Below are 22,830 nucleotides of genomic sequence, written 5' to 3'. Positions count from 1 at the left end.
CGAAATTACTAAATTAAGATCTAATGCAAAAGTGATGTAAAATTAAAATTGGTTGGTTCATATTCTATGTGAAATGTAAAAGCCAATTATCTCTGAAATCACTATACAGTCATGGATGGATAAAAATTATATTAGATATTTCTCATGCGAGAGCAATTTTAAAAAAGGAATATGATTAAAGAAGTCGACAGTTAGTTCTACAGCTGGCTAAAGCAATACCGAAATATTACGGGCCTATGCAAAGAAGAAAAAACTTCTTGTTCTCTGACTATGGAGTACCGCTATTTCATTTCTAAATCAACCAAATAATTTTTTTTATCAAATTTTAATGGACAAAAATTCTAGCCCAATTTTGTTTATTTAGTTAATTTTGGTCCGATTTAATAATTTTAATCAATTTTAATCAATTTTTAATAATAAAAGCACCTGTTAGCGTATTACCTACTGTATCTATTAAAACAATGACAGCAAACCAATTTTTAAAGTCGGCTCTTCGAACCATCCTCGGATTCTCTTACTCCAAATATACGCCATAACAATAAAATTTTATGCATAATATCTTGGTGGTTGAGAATACACTAGCAATGCAATTAAATGCTTTACTTTTACAGAATGGTAAGGATGTAGTCCTTGTATGTGGGTCATTCTATAAAGCTAAAAATTTATTTACCCACCTAACAAAACCGGAAAATACAGGGGAAGTTTTTTATTTCCATAGCAATTTAAGGAAAAATGTGGATGTGAATAGATTAAAAAATTATATAAATAAACTTATGAGAGTTTCAGGAATATATCAGACATATAAAACAGCAACAAAATAAATAAAAAACAAATTAAGAAATGTATATATTGAAGATCAGACCCAATCAAACATTACCTTACATTTTCATCCTCAAAAAGGTCTTCTACTGAATAGTAGTTTTTATTTAGAAAAAAATCTTAAAATTTTCTTTATATATTTTTTTCGAAGTTTGCCGTCCATTGTAATTTTTTTCTAATAATTTATTTAGAGTAGAGTCTTCGTCTTGCTGTCCAATGTGTATTCTTAAAAACAATGGGTGATATAACTTTATATTCCTAATGTTATAGTGTTATTAATGTTATAAATATACATGGAAAGGCCTTAAGAGATATTATGTTGAATAAGACCAAAATATGTAAATTCCAAAATATCTATAGAGATTATGTTTTTTTATGTATTTTTTAGTCGAAAACAATATGCGGTTAGTTTCTGAGAAATTGCCAAGGATTCATTAGCATTTATGTGGTACCGCTGGGTGTGCACCAATTTGATATTATTTTTATGTTCTGTTTTGATTTTTCCGGTAAAGATCTCGGAAGCTTGCCCACGTACATAAAATGCGTTACCGCCAGACAATATGTTTGTGGTGTGCCCTTTGTGGTTAATTGTTTAGTTGGACTTTTGACTGTCGATTTCTGTCAGTTGGTATCTGTCAATTACGTACGACGTGGTCCAGCTGCGAGGAGTTCCTCGCCGGTTTTGTTAAAAAGGATATTTTCCAAGACCAACTGCCTCAAAATGTGTTTTTTATTGTTTAAAGCAACCCCAAATAAAACGAATTTTGAATTTTCTGTGAATAAATACAATACAATACAATTTTGGAATCAGATTCAGAGAATAATTAAAAAAACTTTCTCTTCACCTGTTTCGGAAATATTAATAAAAAAAAACTTTCGGCTCCATGCAAACCCTGCATGCAATGCATTTTGCCTTTGGCACAGCAATTTCGGGACGCCCTGTATATGCGGAGGCGATTCTCAATCAAGAAACGTTCTTTTTAATTTAAACATTAATAACCTTCATTTCGTTTTTTTCCAGGAAATTCCTTTAGGAGTATACTATTTAAGTAAATTATAAATAAGACTGGGCCCAAAACTGTCCCTTGCGGAACACCAGATGTAATAGACTCTGGAGTGCTTAGTTCATCTTCAATCTAGACGCGTTGCTTTCTCCCAGTTAAGTAATGCTTCAAATATCTGTGCGTGATTAACGGTGTCAAATGCTTTCGCGATATCTAGGAATATGCATAAAGAAGTTTTACTTTTGCCCAAACTCTCATAAGTTTTTGACGTTAGTGATGTTATAGCATCTTGCGTGCTTGTATTTTTTCGAAAGCCGTATTGTTTATCAGAAATTATTTTAAATTTTCCTAAGAATTTTGTTAGTTTTGGTTTTATTACTTTTTCAAAAACTTTCGCCACTGTAGATATTAGGGAAATGGGCCTGTAGTTTGTCATCTCTTGTTTGTTGCCGCTTTTAAATATTGGAGTCACAACAGAGAGTTTAAAGTCAGATGGACAAATACCAACTGCAAAAATATGGTTAACCAGATTAGTTAATGGTAATACTATTTCTTCACTGATATGTTTAATAATGTCTGGTTTTACTCCATCATTCCCACGGGCCTTCCCTTCCCTTGCCCTTGCTGACCTTCTACAGGAGGGGCGGCATTCTGGACGCCCTCTAGAGCGGCCTGGGGGCACAACGGGCCCATCTGGTGGCCTAAGTGCTTGGACGCCCGCGAGGGCGCCCCCCTTTAATACCAATACCAATAATACCAAATACCCACGGGCCTTTTCTGACGTTAGCTCTTTAATTATTTCCTGTACTTCATTTGTAGAGATATTATGTCGAACAAAGTGTTTTGTAGGTTTACGACTTTGCGGTTCTTTAATTTTTCTTGCTATACCTGAAAAGAATTTGTTAAATTCGTTTGCTATTGTCTTTTTACTAATACTGGGGATGTTTGTATTTGGTTTGCTACTTATAGACTTAACAACTTTCCAGAGGTTTTTCGGGCACATCTCATTTTCTTCTACTTGTTCTTTATAATAATTAGCTTTGGCGTTTTTATCGATTTATTAAGAATGCTTCGATAATTTAGGAATCTGTTTTTTAGCTCAGTATTCATATGTTGTGCCGTTATACTTTTTACATAGATCATTAAAACGTATCCTCCGACGGTACGTGACGACGACACCCCAGCGGCGACCTTGCCTATTACCGTCCTCCTACAAATCCAAATTTACCGCCGCAATTCCACCTCCACGGGTCTCAATAAACACGTAATCAGAACAAACGTCTTTCGGGCGTGATTCGTGGGCCCGACCGCACATTCCGAACAAAAAAGGCGACGGCTTAAATCGTCTCCCGCATAATCTCCCGTCCAAATTAAACATTTATATTTATAATCACGCAGTTTTACAACATATACACACGAATACAGCCTTAGGTTATCAGCGATTAGCGTCTTTATCACAGCGTATCACCTGGTGATGGTTAGGAAAGCGTTTTTCGGTTTGACTCTCATCCGTTTCAGTTCCTGAGACGGGATCTCGATGCGGTACGCGTCGCCGACGTTTCTGAGAAGCTGCGGCGTCTTCAGGCCGCGCTCCTTGAACTTCAGCTCGCAGAAAAACTCCCGTTCCTTCGGACCGCAGAACTTCGCCTCCCAGACGACGGTGTCGTTTGCGACGGATACGCGGCAGTAGAAGAAACCCTTGTCCTCGCTCGCCAGGAACGCTTCGCTGTGCTTCTGAAACCCCACGATGAAGGTGTCGAGGAGTTTGGTGCTGCTGTGGATCAGCTTCAGGTGGTGGTGCATGTTTTTGAATTGTGCCGTGTACCCGCATTCCTCCACGGGACACTTGTACAAGCAATACTTGCAGTTGACCTCGTGCTTCCTCATCTCCAGATACGGGAGCTTCTTCGAGCAGCCGAGCTTGCGATTCCTGCACGCGTACGTGTGGTTGATCGACTTCTCCTCCAGATCCAAGTTCCGCTCTTCGGTGATCCTCTCGTCGCACACGACGCAGACTCTTTTTGCTAGACCGCAGCTCGTGCAGAAGTTATGGCCGGATATGCAGAGGAAGATCGGCGGGTTCATCACGCTCTCGCAGTTCGTGCAGAGCAATTCCGGGTTTCTCTCGTCTTCTTTGATCGACTCCAAGCTGGCGGTACTTGGGTGGCGTCGCGCCGGCGTCTTCCGTCTGATTTCTTCGAAATTGAAGGTCTTCGACCTGGTCAAGTCGCACGCTTTCTCGCCAGATCTTGTCTTGATGTCGTCGAGACTTGCTTGCCTTTTCAAAGGGTGGTTCAGGCTGTCGGCCATTGAAATGCCGGAATCTGTAGGCGACGGATCGTAGAAAGCGACGCCGTTGTGTAGTCCGCGCTCCCCATCTGTCGAATCGTTGGAAACTTCCTCCGAAGGGTATTCTTCTTCGCCGCTGGCGATTCTGAAATCACCGCTAACAGATAGAACGCAATTGAGGGAATTGGTGTCTGCGAAGAGCCTCACGGACTCCAGACTGACTGCGAAGTAACCGCATCTCACGGTGATCCACTTCTTGTCCAGCCTCCGGCCCTCGTGTTCCAACTCCAAATCGAACGTGATCTTGGATGCGATGGTTTCCGGTCCGAGATATCTCAGGAACACGTAGAGGTGATCCCCGTCGGTTTTGGCCTGGTGGAGGTAGATTTCTTCGTCGAAGAAGACGAGTTTGTTTTCGGACGATACGCGGAGATCCACGGGCACCACGTTCGAGAAGCTGAGAAGTTCCTCGTGCTCTTCGGTGAAGTGTTCGAGGATGTCTTCCGCAGCGCCTTCCCAAGAACAGGCGTATTTTTTGTCGGTCGGGCACAGGTAGATTTTGGGTAGCATTTTCGAAGATCGGGGTTACTGAAATTGTAGCAAAAAAGCGATGTATAGGTAGAGAGGTACTTTGGTTGTTTCCAATAGTTCTCATTTGGCCGCAAAGGAAAGAAATATTTTTAAGTGGTAAATCTGGTTTTAAAGTTATATTTTTAAAGAACTTTTTATTGTTATTAGTAATTAATCCAAGTTTAAAACTTATGTTAGGGTGTTTAGAGCTTAAATGTCTAAGAAAATCTAGTTGGGATTCTTGACAATGAGGTCAAATAACAAAAGTATCATCGACGTAGCGTTTATATGGATGGTGTGGGCTTTCTTCTCAAAGGCTTCAATAAATATATTCGCTATGACTGGAGATAATAGAGAACCCAAAGCTATTCCCGCAAAACAAACGAGACAGTTTAAGTTAAGCTCCGAAGAAGCCAACATGATGATTGGCGAAAGGTCAGTAAGTCCGATTCAACAACAACCGATGAAGGAGAAATCCAGAACTTTTTTATAAGTTTTTGTCGCAATGGCCAAGAATCCTATAGGCTGACTCAAAAGTAGATTGTTACATGATTACTTTTGATAGTTCAAGAAAAATGCTGGCACATGTCCATTACAATGTAATGAAATATACAAGGTGTGTCAAAAAGGAGATGGCATACATATCCTCTTACTTTTTATGAGCAAAAGAATGCATGTCGAAAAACTTATTTTATGAGGTGCTGAAAATCTAAAACCTCAATTTTCATTAATTTGCCTTATTTCGTATCTAACTATAAATTTTCGTATCACTTAAATTTGGTGTTTTTCCTTATACACTTTTTGCTTTAAATATCCCGAGCTGGCTTGAATTTGAGAAAGAAATTGCGATAAACAAACTACAAAATTATTTTTGAATTCTGGTTTTGTCTCCACATCTTATACTTAAAAATTAACATTTTTAATGTAATAATTTCAGAACCTTGCTGGTGCTAGCTTCTTACCTGTCATTTCAAAATCAAATTTCTGATTTTTATTCTTTTTCTCATTGAAAGTAAGATATAAATATATAAATTTTATATAAATATAAAATGCTCAAAAAAAATTACTTAATTTTTAAAAGATTTTTTTTTATATTTTAGCCCTTTAGTGTAAATAACCAAAAAAAACATATAACAAATGTCCGATAAGAAGTAATGAATTATTATTATTATCATTATTTATAAAAAGTGAAGTGTATAAGTAAGGAATATTTAAATTAACCTTTGAATTATTGTTTAGCTTTTGCAATAAAATGACAATTAATAGTTTCAATATTAATTACATATAAATAATTATATATTAAAAAAAATTGCATTTGTTGTTAAATTTCCAAATAAGTGTCAAATAAATAGCGAAAGTTTTAAGAGTAATTTTTCAATTTTTGTTTGCGGATGATTCGGTAGCGGCGCAGTTTTGGTTGGTTCATTAGTCAATTTCGGTACTTTGAAGGGCTTTTAGAGCGAATTTCAGTAAGCGCTTTGATAGATATGAGCTAATATTTAATGGAGGTATTAGCGACAGACTGTTAGCCCACACGAAGCGTCCCCCGCTTTAGACCAAAAGGTTTATACTCTATTCGTTTATATATTAAAAAAATTGACAAACTTTAAAGTACTATATTGTTATATACACATTTTTTTATTCTAAACTTTATTGGTCATGCATAATTAAAAAATAAAATTAAGAAACGCCAATGCTCGATTGTTAGTTTTATGTCATAGTTTGCCGTCATCTCCTTGCCCAGTATAGCATTTAGGAATTTATCAAAATCTACAACAAAGGATCCCTTTTTTTTAATGCAAAGCACGATAAAAAAATAAAAAATGATTTGTTTAGATTTGAAACAAAGAAGCTTTTTTATATAATGTTTAGACTTTTTCCCAAAGTTTTTATAGTAAATCGTTTTTTTATTAATTATTATAAACATTTTTATTTATGGTAAGGCAACATTTTTTTGCCTCTTCTGAGAGAAACCTGGGCCGAATAATAAATGATGGATGTTTGGAAGGTGGTTTGTACTGATAAATGAAATTTCACTCGCGTTGGTATCTTCAATCAGCATGGCGCCCACATTCAGGCACAAGAAAATCCTCATTTTATAAAAGTCCATTTTGTTCAATTTGATTGGAAAAAGGTTCATTGTTTTATATGAGTGCATAAAAAAAGTAAATTTTACTTCTTATTCGCAACATTTCTTAATACATTTTTTATTTCTTCGTAAAATCATTCGGTCTCATTCCAATTTGCATCTGTGTGCGTTTGAGATGACATCTTTCTATGTCGGTATTCTTAATTTATGTAAGTTATTTTATTATTTCAAAAATTCGATTTGGCAGTTTAGTTGCGTCGTTATATTTTTGAGGATGGGCGATTTGTTTTAGAATTTTTCAAAATCTATCAGAAAAAAAAATATATGGCCTGTCATTTAAAAGGATCCAAATATAGTCGTTTGTTATGAGAAACCTGCAATATCTAATTCAAATTCGGTCGCATATACCTTTTACGTCATTTTTGGATAAGCATTTGAGCGATCTGCTTTTAAAAATAATAGGGCTATCGTAACTTTTTGTGTGAGAACTAGTATTTTTGAAGAGAGATTAAAATGTTGGAAAAACTGTCAGGTTAGTTGATAATTCCAAAACGAATTCAAAACAAAATTTAAAAATAGCGTGCCTAAGAAAATCGACGTCTAATTCATCACGCTTTTTAGAACCACCCTGTATACTTCAAAATAATTTTAAATTATGCATCCTCACAATGTCTACAACTTTTGTATTTACCATTTTCTCATAACTCAACTTCTACTTTTTGACCCACCTTGTATATTTTCAGATTTTTAAACGACTTTATTCTATATTTTAGCCATTCATATAAACCAGAAAAAGCACATAACACCAATATTCGATAAGAAACAAATTGTTTCTGAAACAATCGAACAAATCCTCTCATATAAAGAGTTGATCCCTTTTTTAAAGATAAATGCAAATTATAACGGCAAGTTTACCAAAACAAAAGTTTTTGAGATAATTAATAAAAAACCGTTTTTTGAATAAAAACTTCGACACCCTGGATGTCGAAAACAAACCCAGCTTGGACGTTTGTCGGATTAACTCTGGCTCACCCTGTATAACAAATGCTATTGACATACAATTCAAAATATGTCGAAAACGACAAGACTTATGTATAGGGTAATGATTAAGGGAGTATGTTCACAAAGTCCGACGAATTTAAAAATGTTTAATATACAGGACGTTCTGTATATTATAACAATGTACTATTTTAAAAGTGTAAGTTCATACAAACATCCTCCCTTTGACGCTTACGTGGCGAGTTGATTTACAAGGTTTGCGATAAAAATCGCCCAATTTATTTCGTCTACTCATTCGGTGATAAAAATCGAAGACCACCAAACCAAACATTTATACACCGTCTCCGTTTCTCTTTTTCTTGTTCGCGTGAAACCGATCCCGATGTCACTGGGCTTTGCTGCGCCAAACTTCCCGTCAACCAAGCGAAGAACTAGCGCAAAACTATTTCGTATTACAGCCACGCACTTTATCTTCGTCTCCTGACGGTCTGACGACTTACCTCAGCTATTGTTCACCGATCGATCATTGTTTATGATGATGTTTCGCGAAAGCATTTTCAATAGACCGGGCACAGGCCGTTCAAGAATTAGTGAAACGACCGTCGCATCGTCGAAAACGTCACTGATAACGCGGTCGTACAGGTATACACGCGATAAATCGCCTTATCAGCGTTTATTTTTTCCAGAATATATTAATTCGATGCGCCAAGGTTACAGTGCCAAAGTTATATTTGTCCAATAGTACAGGGTGGACCGTTTATCACGGAATGACACGTTTTATCTAAAAATCATTAAACAATATCCGATAATCAAATTGCAATAAGAATAATAATAAATAATCTTTATTCGGTAACATACAAAGCGTTACAAATCCAAAATAATCCAAAATAATTGCTCTTATATATACCAAAAAGTATTTTTGAAATCAGGAAGAGTACAAACAAAATTGCTCATCAGCTTTTTATTTAAAAAAAAAAAAGGCACTTGGCTTATTCGCATTGTTTTTCTATCATGCTCCTGCGGACCACCCTGTATAAAGTGTCCTTCACATCTCGTCGAACGTCAAAGTTACGCCAAACTTCAGTAAATATTAAAATTTGTACTTTCGATACTGTTCATATCAAATCTTTAAAAGTTTTTTATTTATCGCCAATAATTCACTTACAAAAGCGGAAATTTCTAGGATCTATTAGAATTTTTTGTTCACAAACGAGGTACTTGTTTTCTGAAACCATGCAGTACTTGGTAATAGTAAATGACGTCATCGCTTATAGATTGAGGGCTGGAAATGATGATTTTCATTTGGATTTTTTCAAATATCTCGAACGGCGTATAGGATAGACGAAAACCGTAAATACAAAAATTGTAGCCCTTGATACGGCCTATAACACTGTTTGTACGGATTAGCTATTGTTTCTACGACTTTTGATTTACGGTTAATAATTTACTCTATAAAAGAACAAGTTTCAGGGTATTTTAGATTTTTGTCTATAACTAAAACACCTTGTATATAATCAAAAAAATGCTTGAAATAAAAGTTATAGCGCCGGGTCTCCCACGTATTACGGATGTAAAATTTTCCTGATCGGATTAATGGCTTTGCAGGAAAAGATGTTTTTCTGGATGCCAAAATAACCACAAAAAAAATTCAAAAATTAAAAAAAAAACTTCGCGTTACTTTATTGCTCCTAATTTAAGAAGTCTAAATGCGAGTCCAGACTGCTACTTCTCTCCCAAGTCTGAAGTCGGTAGCTGCAATTTTGGAGTACTTATTATGTTTTTTAAAATTGCACGGAATATCGCGAACACCCTGTACAATACTTAAAAATCGTAAATACAAAAGTTTAAGCTATTTATATGGGCTATATCGATTTCATCGATTTTCGAAAGTAACAAGAAGCTTCAAAAGAAACATGTCTTCTTACAATAACGCCAATATCGTGGATAAGGAATATTAATAATAGTGGAGAATTGAAGACAAGGAATGAACGTAAACGTAAGAAGGAAAATATATTGTCTTTATCAAAGCGAAGTTGTGCCTACCTTGGATACATTGAAAAAGAAGCTAGAAGAAGTTGAAGCTAATAAAAATATAAGCCGTGCCACCGTCCATGGAGCAGGCACGTCTCGCCGAATTTCAAAGTTACAGCAAACTTTTATTTTACCATTTAATATATAGAATTCAAAATATTGAATATAGAACAGACTCTACAAAGCTGGAGTAAAAAATGTGGAAAGATGGGTATACCCGTATATGGCACCACACTCGCTGCTTTTAGCGGATGTCAAGTTATTTTTGCAGAGGAAAAAGAAGACATGGATTCTATGATACACACAAGATTACCAATTGTGGAAAATTAAAATAGATATGGGTAAAACTGAGTACTAATATTACACTAATACTAACAAACTTTACGGTACAATGAATTTTCTTATAAATATCAGTTTGATTACCCTCCGCGAGAGCACCGAGGCGCCATAGAGGATAATCTAACTGAGGTCCTTAATTATCCGTTTGGGAAAGAAACTTGGCATCAACCTCTACTTTTTGACCTACACTGTACATTTTTCGATTTTTAAACAACTTTATTCTATATTTTCGGCATTCATATAAAGTGAAAAAAACACTTTATAAGAAATATTCGATAAGAAATAATCAATGATTATTCTTATTATTATTTATTTTATCTAATTGAACAAAAACTCTTATATGAAGAGTTGATCCTTTTTTTGAGGAGGGTTAATTGAGGTCCTTTATTATCGCAAATTAGAACGAAAAGTTGTACAAAACTATCAATCTTTGAAGCATTTGCTATCGGCAATACACCAAGATGATGACCAATAAGAGACAAAATAAGAACTAGTAAACTGGATTATATTAGACAAAATAAGAACATCAGAAAAATGGCAATGAATGGGAGTAGAATACTCAATAACAGGGCAACAGGAAAACGGAGCGTTCCAATGGTATGATTAATCAGCACTAAGATGGCAAACATATAATAGACATGCGATGATAGATAGAGACCTGAGAGTAGCGGACTTGACTGTAAGAAAGCTGCAGAGGACAAGAACAGTGAAGAAAAAAAGAAGAAGAATGTTAGGGCGATAAATGATACAAATCAATCATCAAAATATGTCAGAAACGGTTATACTTAAGTATACCATATTTTATTTGATATATGTCTAGAAAGGGATTTATAAGTGCCTGAGTAATATTTGAAATAAGAAAGTTACTTGTTCACGAAAATTCGGACGTCTTGTATATATAACGATATAGTATTTTAAAAGTATAAGTGTCTCCAAGCTTTTTTGATGATTTTTACGGCTTTCTATGGAAATATGCCATGTAATATTAAAAGTGCCACCCTGTAAAACGATAAACATGATAGCGTTTATTTTTACGATCCCCCTCTTCGCGAATGTTGACTTTATCGGGGCTAATCGATGCAAAATATTCGAACGAACGAATAAAGTTTGAATCAGGGAGATCAACGCGTTCACCTAAACTGGTGCAAAAAAAAATTCGCCCACGGCTAAATCCGAACCTGATTAATACGATTCGTGGAAACGTATTTGTTTGGTGTTTTGCGATGGATTAATTAGATCGCTCATGTTTCGCGATAAAATGATGCGTTTTTTACGCCCCCTGTCGGCTATTTGAAAACACCGAGTAACGAGGGATCTGTATATCTGGGTGTCATAATTACGAACCTAGTGTGCCGTGACCAGCACGCATATTTTGTTTTCGCGAAGCTGGCAAATTTCCGTTGTCAGTTTTAGTTTTTATTTGCTGTTTATTTTGCCTGAAAAAGTCGAAAATATCGTGGATAAGGAATATTAATAATAGTGGAGAATTGAAGAAAAAGACTAAACGTATTGATTTTTAAAGTCGCACTATCGACAATAGTTATGAGAACCTACGCTTGTCAAAGCGAAATTGTGCCTACCATAGATAAACTGAAAAAAAAAAGCTAGAAGAAGATGAAGCTAATATAAGTATAACCCGTGCCACCCTCCATGGAATAGGCAAGGCAAGTAGTAATGGAATCACACAGAAGAAATTGAAAGTTATAGATTAGACAACAGATCCATAATTTACTTACACACTACACTGTATGCAAATGATGGGTTGATTCAACTGAAAACTGTCAGAGCAGAGCACCTTTACATAAAGGAAAACGCATCACTATATTATACGCTGGGTCAGAAGATGGATTTGTCCCAAACTACTTGATATTGTTTTGCAAAGTATATTGGGGATTCAGCTTCAGGTACAGAGGTCAGCCTAGGAAAATGACATTTGGTTCTCTCAGAAGTTAGATCATTTCACAGATATTTATTTTTGACTTGTTGACCTAAAAACCTCTACTAAGGTGATTTGATCGGAAAAAACACTAGTGAGAATAATTTTAAATTTATTGTTACAACCATCAAAATTTGATGCAACTGCATAAGCAATAGGCCTGGGCAATTTATACATGGAATGTTTAAATATGAAAAAATTAATTTACTTAATTTACAAGCATCAAATGAAGGTGCAGGCAAATATTCATTATTTTTCTTCAAAGGAAGCAAATGTCTGAGTCTTTGAACAAAAAAATGTATTAACAGCTGTCGCATGTCAATCGAAATCCAAGATATTGGAGTGATCAATTATAGAGACAAAAGAAAGTAAAATAATCACTCAGGCTACGAATCAAATTTGAACATCATAGACTGACAAAAACACAAGTACAATTTAACTTCAGTTTACTAGGGAATAAATAGTTAACCCTAACGAACCGAACGGAAGAAAAGAGGTTCTTGAGATTCATCCGAATTAATATTTTTTAGAACACAGGAGAAAGCTGCTGGAGTTTAAACTTCTGTTGGAAGCAGTGAGCATGGAGAAGAATCGGCTTTGCATTGCTGCCAGTAGTTTATTTTTCTGTAATAATGATCATTTGACATTCTTCAGACGAAAAAGTACTTCTGCTCTAATTTTTCCGCTAGCCCTTTTTGAGTTCAGTTACGACAATTCTGTGGAATTTCTTAGGTAACTTCATCAAAACTGGTCCGAAGACTTGCTGATTTCATAAACTAGCACCGAAAGTGATAGAAGTCACTTCTTTGTTCCGCCCAAAAAGCTGCTATTGCTGCTTTCTGGCAATTCTCGAATTTGATTTGCTGTATTTATTAATCTTCTTTTGTTTTTGATGGTAATCTATGTCTATGTCTATCTTCACAGAGACATCTTCTGAGGATACACCAAATTAGTCACCATTCTCCGTGAAGTTTAGCGAAAAATTAAACCGAAACAAATTGACCACCTAAAACCTAAAATAGACTCCCATTGTAGTACGAGACTACTAGACGACTGATGATGATGAGGAAAATAATGATAAGAGTTAAAAGATAAGGTAAAATGGATAAATTGAGAATAAAGACTTCATGTCTTTTAGAGGGTAATGACTGGATTTGAACAAGGATTAACTATAAAAATTACATTAAAAAAATAATTAAGAGGAATTCAACCACAAGATTTATTTCGCTGTGCGAAGCGTCTGCTCTGTTATGTACTTTGCAGTCTACAAAGTCAGAAAAACAGAAACAGAAAATTTTGTGATCTTTTAGATTTTTTTACCCATAAACAACATACCCTGTATGTAATTCTTACAATGTTCGAAATAGAGGTTATAGCCATGGATCTCCCACCTTTCCTGGTACATGAATTTTCTTAATAGAGAAAATACTTGTTTACTGATGAGTGCGAGATATAGCCACTGGTATCTGGACTTCTCAGACATCTCGAAAAGCGTAAATGATGACGAAAATACAAAAATTGTAGGTCTCGAAGCGGTCTATAATATGGTTTGAGCCAATTGGCCATATTTTTTATGAATTTTGATTTATTGCCAACAATTTAATCTAGAAAAGAACAGTTTTCAGGTTGTTTCAGATTTTCGTCCATTATAGAAAAACCCTGTATATAATCGAAAAAATGATTCAAATAAAAGTTATAGTACCGGATCTTTCGCGTCCCTTGGTTAAAGTATTGTATCGATCAGATTTATGGTTTTCGAAAAAATAATTGTCTGGAAACCAGAATAACCAAAAAAAAAAGAAAAATCCCAAAAAAAAATCTGCTAAAATTGAAGTCAGAATATAGCTCAGAATATAGCGAACACACTGTACAATATGTGAAAACCTAAAATACAAAAATTTGTCCATATAATCTAGCTGTCTGTATAGTTATGTGAAAGAAATTGACAACTGAATCGCAGCCTTCTAGTTATGGTCAGTTATCATTATAAGGGGAAACCAATTTTCAGTTTTTTGCAAGTTACTGACCCGCCCTGTACATTTTAAGAAAATTCTCAAGAATAAAGGCGTTTGATCCAAATCTCGCGCGTCGTTTGGTTAAAGAATTTGTTCGATCTTATATACCGTTTTTGAGAAATGATTTTTGTCACGATACCCTGCAAATGCGGTTTTTAAATCTTTAAAATCATTTCCCGACCCCCCAGCCCCCCAGTTTCAATAGGCTCTGTTAGGGGATAAAACACTATTTGCCTGCCAAATTTCAATTCTATAGCTTCATACTTCGAACACTTATCGTGTTTCATAACGACGTACGAGAGAGAGACGAAAATCGCAAAAAAAAAGATGGAGCCATAATCTGATCACTACCATTTCCCACAGGCTTATGTATTTGGCGGGCCGTTTAAAAGGGTGCGAGCTCAAGCCAAAAATGTAAAAAAACAAAAAAAAGTGAGAAAAACAATCCCAACCTACGTAGAATGATTTCCTGATTCCAAAAATGCGAAAGTGACTCTTGACTCCATATTGTCAAAAAATTGATGATTCGGCCTCTATTAACCTTCCCAAATTTCAAATCGCTGTCTAGAGCCGTTTAAAAGTTATATAGTGTTCCCACTTTCTGGTGTCACCCGGTATAAAAAAATTAGTAAAATTTGCTAGTCGAAAATTAGAAATTAATGCCTGGTAAAAGTTGTAACCAATAATTAAAGATACGAAGAGGTGTCTGAACCAACAAGCACATTTAATACATTTTTATCGGTAATATTGACACACTAAAATTGTTATTTTATTTTTACTCATTTAATAAATCATTATTATATACGTTTAAATTATTATAAATTATTTTGTGAACATACTTTCTATCGAAAGACGTCCCAAACGCGTGCAGCCACGTGTATCCTTTGTGCGATGCGCCGTAAACTAAAACAATAACCCCACGAGTTTCTCGCCACTTCTCCCCCCAGCCCCCTGCCTGAGTCGCTTTATTAAACCAGAAACTCGGGCGAAATACATAATAACGGCGCGAAAATACGCCTCGCATGCGTTCATACAAAGGGCATTAAATTTTAATCCCGCGTGTGACGACGAGCAGTTTTGTAACCCCCACGTATTTCAAGAATGCGTGGGGGGGAAGCGGGATCTGGATTAGTAGGGGGCAGCGGCAATCGCGCATAATGCGTTGTCCCCGTTTACCTCGAACGGTTGTCGGATATTTACCGATCAAACTGCAAACTGCGCCGCCGTATTGTTCGCGCAAAAGTGGCCCCCGCACCCCCGCCCCCTCCGGCCAACACTACGCCGCAATTGTGGGATGTTTTCCCGTAGTCTAATTATCTACGCGCATAGATACATTACTTAAGCATATTCATTATAAAATAAAATTCAATTCAATAAAATAAAAATTCTTTATATTTTTATTTCTTATACGATGTCTGAAATATACGCTATTATTATATAAATTAAATATTTTTTATAAAAATATTTACATATCTTAGTATTATTTTCAATGTTGATAATGTTTATAATATGTACCTAAATTATAAGATTATATATATATATATATATATATATATATATATATATATATATATATATATATATATATATATAAATTATATATATATATATATTTATATATATATATATATATATATATATATATATATATATATATATATATATATATATATATATATATATATATATATATATATATATATATATATATATATTTATATATATATATATATATATATATATATATATATATATATATATATATATATATATATATATATATATATATATATATATATATATATATATATATATATATATATATATATATATATATATATATATATATATATAAAGTCAAGTTTAAGAAAATCTTATAAAAACTTATCAGCTGCTTTAAACAAACTTGAGGATAGAGAAAAAAAAAACTAAAAATTTTGACTCCTATTGAAAATGAAATAAATGCTATAAATATTTTAGACAATATTAGTAATATTAATTATTACTATTATTTCACCCTAGATCGCTTGAGTTTTTGCAATGATATCTGAATATTAGGAAACAAAAAATGGTAGTACAGAATTATGCTTCGGAATGGTTTATAGGTACTTCTAGGATGTTCATCCTCTTTAATAATGGGACAAGAGTGACTGTATAATGCTTCCAGAAAATTTGAACAGAATTCTAACAAATAAATTAAAATTTAATATTTATATTTTTAATATTGACAATGCATAATATGGAGACATATTACAGATTTCTGAGATATCTATGTTATGAAGAAAGGCCTGGTTTTTTTGTTTCTGTACTAGTAATAATAATAATAATAATAATAATAATAATAATAATAATAATAATAATAATAATAATAATAATAATAATAATAATAATAATAATAATAATAATAATAATAATAATAATATCTTTATTATTTCACATATTTAGAATCAGTGTATATGAATTTCGTCAATTAGGCAAATACAGATCATACAAATGAGGCAGGAAATTTCATTAAAAATTTATATAATAAAAATATATGACAGAACGCAACAATACAGTGACGGCAAACATTAATAGGTAAAATATTCGTTTAAATTTTAAAAACATTTTTTTAGAATAAAAAACTTTAGTTTGGATTTAAAAATGTTTACATTACTACTGATCTTTAGCTCTGGTCATAGTCTATTGTAGACTTTAATACCGGTATTCGTAAACTATTTTTTTGGAAATTTTTGCCTATTTTTTTATGAGAAACAGTCTTTGTTAAGTGTATTATAGTCGTGGAAATCTCCGTTTTTTTGTATGGTATTTTTATTTTTATATACCCATAAACACACTTCTAATATGAACTCTGATAGACCCAAACCACGTAGTTGAGCAGAAAGTTAATTGATAAAAAGGATAAATAACACAAGGCTAAGCACTGTACCATGCTGACTTTCGGACAAAATTTTGTTTTTACTGAAATAATCAAATATTCAATTAATGTAATTGCTAATGGACGATAATTTTCTGCAGAATGCCTGTCGCCCTTTTTAAAGATGGAGGCCACACGCCAAACTTTTAGGAAAAACTCCCTCTGTTAATGATACATTTATCAGGGTGGTCAATGGACTCAGGATATAGTCGTCACACTTTTTGAATATTACAAAAGGCACTAGTTTTCCTGTAAATTCCCTTTTTGCCCTTCTAAACCTCCTCGTGGACCTGCTGTGCTTTCGCTATCCATACCCTCCCGGTTATTTCTTTTATGGTTTATTGTCTCATACTGCTCTTGTTGTTGTGTCCTATAGTTTTGTACGGACTATTATCAAAATGTTACTGTTTTAGTTGTGAATTTGTGTATTTCTACATGAGCTATTTGTTTCATTGTAACATTGAATCAACGATATGTAAATCATGGGATTAATGAGCCACCAATCATAGTTTTTTTTTAATTAATACGTTATACTTTTTTTGGTTGAGTTATTTTTGATCGTTGAAAGTGATAATTTTAGCAACTAATGGACTTTAATTGAAAAATGTATTGAAATGTTTAATGCGGTAGAATTGGCCGCGTTTACGTGAAATAACAAACTGTTTATTGCCAATCGGCCGGGTCGCCATGAATATGCAAAATTAGGGTGAGGGCGTCGATGTAATATAAACCTCCAGATCATTAGCGATTGTTTAACGGCAGAATTCGCAAAATTTGCAAAATGCCTATCGCGTGTCGATTAATGTTTATTTGGACGCTTGTCGGGTTCAAAGTACGTAAATTGATTCCATAATGTATTGCCAAATTTGACCGAGGTGAATAATTCATCCGTGGTGGACAATTTTGGTCTGATATTTCCGAAATGGAGAGAATTTCTGGACTTCTTTTTCAGTTTAACAGCTATCACGCTGGAATTGTGTTTTTGAAATTTTAATTTCAGCTGTGATTTGCTTTAATTTCGATGCTCTACAATATATGCCTTTTTTCAGAAGCTCAGAAGTAGAAACTACTCGCTCAGAAGTAGAAACTACTCTGTACTGTATGTCACATTCAAGTTACAATACGGAACAACTTAAATTGACCATTCATTTATGGGAAAATTTATACTTCGGGTACCTCTGGTGAGAATCTAGCATTTGGAGAGCGACTGGAGAATTCCAAATCAAACTCTTTTTTGAAGTTTTACAATAATTTTGTGGATTTATCCAGGAAAGTTAACAACTTCGGTTTTCTGTATTCTGATTTGCTGCACGATCGCATCTAGTGTTGGACGAAACCTAGCAGTTGTATAAGTAATAGTATTTAGTAAATAAAATGCCTTATACTCTCTACCTCTCTTATCAGTTATGACTTCTATTCGAGTGAACGTAGTTCTTTTCTCTTAATATACAATAGAGTTATAGAACGATTTGCCCTTCAGGTACCTCTGGTGAGGATTTGAATAGCGATTCTAGCATTCCAATCCTAACTTTATGTTGCAGTTTTACAGTAATTTTGTCACTACCTATCTGTCTTCTCTGATGGTCCTTAAAGTGTACAAAAAAAATGTATTGCAGTCTTGGCCGAAAGAGTATTACACTCTTTTAGTGAAGAAAATGCTTGTTAGTTATGAATTGCCTTTAAGTAAGTAAGTTCTTTCTATTAATGGATCATGAAGTTATGGGAACATTTATCCTTCAGGCACGTCTGGTGAGCGTTAAGCATTTGAAGTATTCCAAACCTAACTTTATGTTGAAGTTTTACAATAATTTTGTAAAGCACTGTGTTCTCTGACGCTCTTTAAAGTGTACAAACAAATGTATCGCAGAGAATTTATCCAAGAAGGTAATAATCTTGGGCGAAACCTAGCAGTTGCACAGTGTAGCTCTTTTAGAGAAGAAAGTTAATGTAGTTCTTTCTATTAATATGGAATAGACCATAATACCTCTGGTGAGCATTTGGATGGTGATTCTAGCATTTCAAAGCTAACTTTGTGTTAAAGATGTACAATAATTATCTGATTTCCCATCATACTAAGCTCTATTTTCTCTCGCGGCCTTTAAGGTGTAGAAAAAATGTTTCATAGTCAATATATCACAGAAGTTAGGAAGCCTGTTTTACCAAATCCCTATTATTTGTATCATGGCATCATGCATTAGTAAGAATATTAAAGTCTTTTAATAAAAAAATGCTTTATATTCTCTAATGGGTCCTACCAGTTAAACCTAGAAATTTCTTAATTTGATTTATTTTTCACAATTTCAGACCACACCTAGGAGTAACAATTTTACTTTCATAGCTTCATTTTATTTCCACAATACTACAGGTGAGTTCGTCAAATTTACATAGTCGCTATCTTGAGAAAGAAATCTACAATGGTAGTAGATTGGGTTTTCTCCTGTGGTGATATGCATGGAGATACGTAGTGTAATTCTATCAAGATGTGATTTTCTTCAGCTCGGACCATTTTAGGTTTTTATCAACCATCACTCCCAAGAAGTTTATAACATCAGTTTCCTTAATTGGTTCTAATAAAGTGTCAATATAAGGGGTGTTTTTTTTCTATATGTAGAACTTTAAGTTGCAATAAAACAACAATTTTTTTTTATCCGAAAGATAATCTTGTGGCATTACATTTTAAATATGATTTCTGGCATATGACCGGCACGGCTGGCGCGGATGTAGTCTAATATGGAAGTCCAATTTTCGACTTTTTTCAACATTTGTGGCCGTATATCGGCAATAACACGGCGAATGTTATCTTCCAAATTATCAAGCGTTTGTGGCTTATCCGCATATACCAATGACTTTACATAGCCCCACAGAAAGTAGGCTAGCGGTGTTAAATCACAAGAACTTGGAGGCCAATTCACAGGTCCAAAACGTGATATTTGGCGGCCTTTCAATAAATCGATTGTGGCACGAGCTGTGTGACATGTTGCGCCGTCTTGTTGAAGCCACATCTCTTGGAGATCATGGTTTTTCAATTCAGGAATGAAAGAGTTAGTAATCATAGCTCTATACCGATCACCATTGACTGTAACGTTCTGGCCATCATCGTTTTTGAATAAGTACGGACCAATGATTCCACCAGCCTATAAACCGCACCAAACAGTCAGTTTTTTTAGATGTAACGGTGTTTCGACATACACTTGAGGATTAGCTTCGCTCCAAATGTGACAGTTTTGTTTGTTGTTACTGTTAAATTGGTCGCCATCTTGAACAATAATGCCAACTTAAAGTTCTATACATCGAAAAAAACCACCCATTATATTTGTGAAGAGGGACGATTTTTCCCTGTTTAGTCCTATTTATATTAAGGGTTAGTTTAAATGTGTCAAAAAACATTTTTAGTATTTTTAAACCATTTCTTTTCACTTTCACACCAAAAAGAAGAAGAAGCACCAAAAACTCTGGTCCGCATAGGAAACAACCCTGCCTCCCACATCTAACTTGCCAAATGGTTAGTAATTTCGTTAGTGAGCTCGGATTTCTATGGTGAAATCAAATTGATGACTGCTTAATAAAGCATTACTTCTAACAAAATCAAAGAGATGGTTAGACATTTTTCTAATATTTTGCTTAAATTTTATATTGCACTAATTGGTTTTTAATTACCGGTATCCGATCTACATCCTGCTTTATATGTAGGTGATACTATGGACGTTGCAAACTAAAAAACTGATAAATGTTAAAATTTTATAATTTTTGAAGTAATTTTATCGTTTCTTTGAGCACAATTGTTTTTTAAATTATTTATGTATTCTATTATCTGATTTACAATGACTGGAGTTAACGTTCATCCTACACTTTTTTGTTTTATTTTTACAGGAGAAATGGACAACTCTATTTAAGCAGCCATTTTTCCTTCAATTTGAAGTAAATATAGAAAATGACATTGACAACGGTTCGAATGCGTAAAGGCGGCTGCTATTCGGTTAGCATAGAAACCCCTTGGAACAAATTCAAACAAATCAGCTCAAAAGTCATCACGACACACCTCGTTTGATCTCAGACTCATTCGTTAGTTCGAAGCAGAAAAACCTCCGGAAGTACCATGGTAAGTTTTAATCTGACGCCTTACAAAGTCTAACCCGCAATCTCATCTAGCGTGAATGCATTTCCATCCACCTCGGTCAAGCCGGGGTCCAAATCGGAAACGCCTGTTGGGAACTGTACTGCTTGGAGCACGGCATCCAACCTGATGGACAGATGCCTTCGGACAAGACGGTTGGGGGAGGTGACGACAGCTTCAATACCTTCTTCAGTGAGACGGGCGCCGGTAAACACGTACCCAGAGCGGTATTCGTAGACCTGGAACCCACCGTGGTAGACGAAGTTCGTACCGGTACCTACCGCCAGCTATTTCACCCGGAACAACTCATCACGGGTAAAGAAGATGCGGCTAACAACTACGCCAGGGGGCACTACACCATCGGCAAGGAGATCGTCGATCTCGTCCTGGACCGCATCAGGAAACTGGCTGACCAGTGCACCGGTCTGCAGGGTTTCCTCATTTTCCACTCGTTCGGCGGCGGTACCGGTTCCGGCTTTACCTCGTTGCTAATGGAAAGGCTGTCGGTGGACTATGGGAAAAAGTCCAAGCTCGAGTTCGCGATCTATCCGGCTCCCCAAGTGTCGACGGCGGTCGTCGAACCTTACAACTCTATCCTGACCACCCACACCACGTTGGAACATTCCGATTGCGCGTTCATGGTGGACAACGAGGCGATCTACGACATCTGTAGGCGAAACCTCGACATCGAACGTCCAACGTACACCAACTTGAACAGGCTGATCGGTCAAATCGTCTCCTCTATCACTGCGTCGTTGAGGTTCGACGGCGCCTTGAACGTCGACCTCACCGAGTTCCAGACGAATCTGGTGCCCTACCCGCGTATCCATTTCCCTTTGGTGACGTACGCGCCAGTGATATCGGCCGAGAAGGCCTACCACGAGCAACTGTCCGTGGCGGAGATCACCAACGCTTGTTTCGAGCCCGCCAATCAGATGGTGAAGTGCGATCCCAGACACGGGAAGTACATGGCGTGCTGCATGCTGTACAGGGGCGACGTGGTGCCGAAAGACGTGAACGCAGCGATCAGCACCATCAAAACCAAACGCACCATACAGTTCGTCGACTGGTGTCCCACGGGATTCAAGGTGGGGATCAATTACCAGCCCCCGACAGTGGTACCTGGTGGAGACCTGGCGAAGGTGCAGAGGGCGGTCTGCATGCTGTCGAATACTACGGCCATCGCCGAGGCTTGGGCCCGGCTGGACCATAAGTTTGATTTGATGTACGCGAAAAGAGCGTTCGTCCACTGGTACGTGGGGGAGGGTATGGAGGAGGGGGAGTTTTCGGAGGCCCGCGAAGACACGGCAGCCCTGGAGAAGGACTACGAGGAGGTGGGGATGGATTCGGGAGAGGGTGAAGGCGAGGGTGGGGAGGAGTATTGATGTTCGAGCTGGGGATGTATTTTAATTGTAATACAGTTGTTTTTTGATTGAGCTTCGTGGAGTTTGAATCGAGTAGAGGGAGAGGTGTGTGGGTAGATGGGTACTTACCATAGAACCAATATTACATGGATGAAGTCAAGATGAATACGAGATAGCGCTATTCAGTTACTTTATGTTGGAGAAAGACAAAATGTTTTCAGTACCTGACTATGGGCAACAATCTGGGCTAGTCTCAGTTATTTGAATTTATTTTTAATTTAATAAAACCGCAAGGTATAAGAAGAAACAAAGGTGCAGAAAAGCTGCGGTAAATATATTTTCTG

The 22,830-nt window shown here is 35.6% G+C and overlaps 2 protein-coding genes across 2 annotated transcripts; one reads left to right on the top strand and one right to left on the bottom strand.

The window, feature by feature from the left end:
- Positions 1-2,739: 2,739 nt before the first annotated feature.
- LOC132700736 (uncharacterized) lies at positions 2,740-8,407 on the bottom strand. The gene is made up of 2 exons (XM_060668250.1): positions 8,271-8,407; positions 2,740-4,700 (listed from the first exon to the last, which is right to left on the bottom strand). The coding sequence occupies exon 2, from the start codon at positions 4,680-4,682 to the stop codon at positions 3,288-3,290; it is 1,395 nt and encodes a 464-aa protein (XP_060524233.1). The 5' UTR covers positions 4,683-4,700; positions 8,271-8,407; the 3' UTR covers positions 2,740-3,287.
- Positions 8,408-20,969: 12,562 nt separating this feature from the next.
- Positions 20,970-22,539, top strand: LOC132700979 (tubulin alpha-1 chain-like). Its single transcript, XM_060668585.1, has 2 exons — positions 20,970-21,107; positions 21,158-22,539. The coding sequence occupies exons 1-2, from the start codon at positions 21,105-21,107 to the stop codon at positions 22,505-22,507; spliced, it is 1,353 nt and encodes a 450-aa protein (XP_060524568.1). The 5' UTR covers positions 20,970-21,104; the 3' UTR covers positions 22,508-22,539.
- Positions 22,540-22,830: the final 291 nt, after the last annotated feature.

Source organism: Cylas formicarius, unplaced genomic scaffold (genome assembly GCF_029955315.1).
Source record: "Cylas formicarius isolate icCylForm1 unplaced genomic scaffold, icCylForm1.1 PGA_scaffold_4__25_contigs__length_36172078, whole genome shotgun sequence".
Lineage (NCBI taxonomy): Eukaryota > Metazoa > Arthropoda > Insecta > Coleoptera > Brentidae > Cylas > Cylas formicarius.
The sequence above is the reverse complement of the archived record's forward strand: the minus strand, read 5'-3'. Positions and strand labels throughout refer to the sequence as shown.

Bases quoted from the DNA above. Each gene is read 5' to 3' on its own strand.
- LOC132700736 (XM_060668250.1), bottom strand. From the start codon at position 4,682: ATGCTACCCAAAATCTACCTGTGCCCGACCGACAAAAAATACGCCTGT.